This window comes from Gavialis gangeticus, unplaced genomic scaffold (genome assembly GCF_001723915.1).
Source record: "Gavialis gangeticus isolate Ggan-Ray unplaced genomic scaffold, GavGan_comp1, whole genome shotgun sequence".
NCBI lineage: Eukaryota > Metazoa > Chordata > Crocodylia > Gavialidae > Gavialis > Gavialis gangeticus.
This window is the reverse complement of record NW_017729032.1, coordinates 49,442,604-49,446,824: the sequence shown is the minus strand read 5'-3', so window position 1 is coordinate 49,446,824 and position 4,221 is coordinate 49,442,604. Positions and strand designations below refer to the sequence as shown.

General features: G+C 45.3%; 1 protein-coding gene across 1 annotated transcript in view; it reads left to right on the top strand.

Annotated features, from left to right (window-relative positions):
• Nucleotides 1–4,221, top strand: part of HSPH1 (heat shock protein family H (Hsp110) member 1) — a 49,038-nt gene that overhangs the window by 23,945 nt on the left and 20,872 nt on the right. Inside the window, exons 6-7 of the mRNA XM_019524756.1 lie at nt 43–176; nt 957–1,201. Coding sequence (XP_019380301.1) covers nt 43–176; nt 957–1,201 — 379 coding nt within the window. The remainder of the gene's footprint in view (nt 1–42; nt 177–956; nt 1,202–4,221) is intronic.

Here is a 4,221-nt window from a genome sequence, read left to right as displayed (position 1 = left end):
GATTCTGCTGATAGATAACCTTGAACGCTTCCTGCTTTACAGTGGCTCTGAACTATGGAATTTATAAACAAGACCTTCCAGCTCCAGAAGAGAAACCACGGATAGTAGTGTTTGTGGACATGGGACATTCTGCATTTCAAGTATTGGCCTGTGCTTTTAACAAGAGTAAGCTAAAGGTAGTCAAATCTGATATGCCCATTTGCATTTTATAATGCTTGGCAGTGTAAAGTATAGTAAAGACTGAAAAAACCCTGTATCACCACTAAAACATGCCTAAATTGAAAAACATCTCTCTCTGTTGATCAGCAGGGGTTGCTGCAGATTGTGAATTAAGCTGTGTCTTGGGGGAGGTGGAACATATAACTTAAGTGGATGACAAACTGCTTTTAGAAAGCTAACTTCTGTATGTTACAATCTAAATATGTGAAATGTAATGAAATACAGCAGTAAGCCTTACTTGCTGGCCACCTTAGAACATTATATTGGGCAGTGACAGAATATTCAAGACTAAGTTCCAGCTGTATACCTTTGTGTAAACAAAACTTTGGAAGTAGGTATTAAATGCATGGAAAGTGGTACTGTGATTACAAAGATTAAAAATTCTAGTTCTCTTAGTATTGTCTGCTTGTATTGCATTATATTGAGAATGAAAGTGGCTTGAACTCTTACTTGGAGTGCTGTCACTGAGGTTGTCATACTGTGTGGACATACACGGATGAAAGCCCTTAATATGCTGGCTTGTCATCTAGCTTCTTTTTAAATATAGGCTTGCCTCCACTTCATAGGTAAAGACCAAATTCTACTGATATGATTGACTGATTCTGAAAGTCTGCAAATCGGAACAAGTAAGCCAGTGTTCTGCTTGTTATGAAATGACTAGCTGGTATTGGTAAACAAGCAGTGTTCTAGCTGGCCATCAAATGTAAAACCAAAACGATTATGTTCTTTCAAACCAGGTGCTTGGCACAGCCTTTGACCCCTTCCTAGGTGGAAGAAACTTCGATGAAAAGTTAGTGGACCACTTTTGTGCAGAAATAAAAGCAAGGTACAAATTGGATCCAAAATCCAGAATCAGAGCACTTCTTCGTCTATACCAGGAGTGTGAGAAACTGAAGAAGTTAATGAGCTCCAACAGCACAGATATTCCCTTGAATATTGAATGCTTTATGAATGACAAGGATGTGTCTGGGAAACTGAACAGGTGAGTTGCAGCTAAGAAAAAAACATTATTTTAAGAATCCCAACAACTCAAACAGTTGCTTTTATCTTCTCCAGTTCTTAAAAACAAATCTCAGTGTAGAGATTCAGTTTAGTGCTGTTCAGTAGTTTTAAAACAAACGTCACTCGTCATTATTACCAGTGATGCAACCAGGGAGAGGTGGCCAGGGCAGATGCTCCAAGTACCAACTGAAGAGGTGGAGGCAACAAGGGAATAAGGAAAAAGGGTTGCCACTACAACCATATAATTCTGCTGCCAGTGGCAGTAGCTGGAAGTTGCTGCTGACTCTGCAGGTGGGAGCTGCCGTGGGTGCCTGGCCATGTTATACCTTTTGGTAGAGTCAGTGGCATAAGGAAAGCAGATAAGTTTTTTATATAATCCAATTTGAATTGCCATATTAGAATATCAGTGCAGTATGTCTGCATATGTTACCCACAAAAGAGTTGAAATGGCCTCTCCTTCCAGCACAACCCTGGGTCTGGAACAGGGGTAGGCAAATTATGGCCTGTGGGCCAGATTCAGCCCAACTACTGATTGGATCTGGCCCACAGATGGGTGCCTGCCCTGTTGATTTGTATTTGGCCTGGGGTCCTGTTGACTCCCACCTGGGGCAACCTGCACCATACTCCTGCTTACCCTGGCCCAGCTTGCACAGCTTCTTGGTGAGGCTGCTCCCAGTGCAGCTGGAGCTGCCCAGGTACTGCTTGCCCCCCCCAAACTTCCTGCAGCTTTCTCTTGCCCCTGCTGCACCATACCAGGTAGCACTGGGAAAGCGATGGCAGCTGTGGGGATGTATGCTGGGCACCATATGGTGAGCTAGGGAGGGTGGGGAGCTGCAGCTGGTTGGCTTCTTTCCCAGCACACAGGGCTCCAGCTTCCAGCCACCTTTTAACCTACTGCAGGTGGCTGCTCATCATGCCAGGTGGTTGGAGTGGGTGAAAAGCAGCTGGGAGCTGGAGCCCCACGCACTGGAGCAGGAGCACCAGAGCTGCAGCTTCCTCTTTGCTTGGCTGGGTGTCTGCTGCCTGGCATGTGTCCCCATGGTTTCCCTGTGCTACCTGCTTCCCAGAGCAATGCAGAAAGAAGAGGAAGAGCTGCTGGAGGCAGGGGGAGCTGAGCAATACTAAGACAGCTGCAGCCCCATCAGGAGTAGCTCCACCAAGAAGTTGTGTGCACTGGCCAGACCTGGGGCTGGTAGGAACATGGTGCAGGTAGCCCCAGACAGGAGCAAGCAGGGCTTGACCCAATACAGAGAGCTGCAGGAGCAGCTGTGGGCCAGATGCAGGGGGAGGTGAACCACCTCTGCACTGCTTGGGCAAGTTCTGCTGCATGTGCCCCCTGCCTCCCTGACTGGCTTCTGGGACTTGGAGCATGGGCAGCCCCCCACACCCACCCCTGTGCTAACCTCTCCACATGTCCACCCCTCCTCCCACCTGCATACAGTGTACAAGAGTAAGACTATTTTGAGCTATTATGCAATCACCTCTGCTGCTCAAAAAACCATAAATGAGGGCAACATATATAATTTTTTAACTTAAATTAAAATGTTATAGTAGATGTTTAATGTTTAGTATGTTTTGTTTTTAGCTATAATTTGTTAAAATGGTATCCTATAACAGATTTGGTCTGCAGCCCTCAACAGCTCACCAAAACTCATTAAGTGGACCTACCCCTGCGCGCACAATACAGCTTTACAGTGTAAAGCAGTGGCACTCAACCTTTATTGTATCGGGGCCCATTTGTAAACATCAGTGGCCAGTCCCAGCCCAGTGCCCCTCACTCCCAACTTGCTGCTCCCAGGCCCTAGGTCCCCAGTGTGTTGGGGTAGGGGGTGGGTGTCTGGGGCATAGGGGGGACCCAAGCAGCCCCTTGCAGGCTGGAACTCTGACAGCCTGCAAGGGAAAAACTACAGTTTTCCCACATTTTTCTCCTTTAAAGGAGAATCCATTTTTAAAGTTTGTTGATCCACCTTTAAAGTTTGTACTGCTTTCATATATTATTGTGATCCACTTTTGGATTGTGACCCACAGGTTGAGAAATGCTGGTCTAAAGCGATGAGAGTTGTTACATATGCATTATACTGTTGTAAATCCATGAGAACAAGGAAATAGAATTAACCCACACAATGGTTCAGTAACTTTTGGATTGGTGGAAAAAGTATGAAATGGGGCAGGGTTGTGATTTACATCTTAAATGATATACTGCCAGCTACTTGTGGTTATGATGCAGCCTGTGCTTATGGATGGAGGATAAACACTAAACAGCTGATTCACACATGAACCGTACAATGAGAAGCTAACTGCTTTGTAAAGGTTTTCTGAATACTATAGGTTTTTGATGTTTCAAAAAGGATTTGAATTTTTTTTACAAATGGAAAGCAATAAAAATGCACGTGCTGCTGAAGATGGTAATCATTTGCAGTAAGGTGTTAGAACCCTGCTCAGTTGAAGGATAAAATTTGACTAAAAGGCAAAGCTTGTGAGGAAGGCTTTATATGCAGTTGTCCCCTCATCCAACATGGTTTGTGTGTATGGTGCAGAAACTTGGTTATATGTGCAGTGGTCAGTAATTTGGTTTCTTTTGGCTTTTTTAATTGCTCATTGCACCAGATCCCTCCAGAATTCACTTTTTTGTCAAGTTTTGTGTAATTTTGTGAACTTTATTAACATTGAAGAGTATGAACCTCAGTTTACAGGCTTTCTTCTAAATATATCTAGAACAAACTAACTACATAAAGTCAAACAGTATAAACACTAAGCCTGTGTAATGTTTCTTGGACCTGTAGAGCGAGTCACGGTTGAGGGGTGGTGGGTGCTGCTTGCAGCCCACTTGCGTTACCCTGTCCAGCAGGTAATGGCACTTCCTCACCATTGCCGGACCCCGCTGCTGGCCAGCTTCCACCACCACCTCCTCTGCTGCTACAGGTAGGGGGAGAGGCAGAATCAGGCAGGTGGGGGTGTGGGGCACAGTCTGGCAGGGAGTCAGAGGCGGGGTGGGTGGGT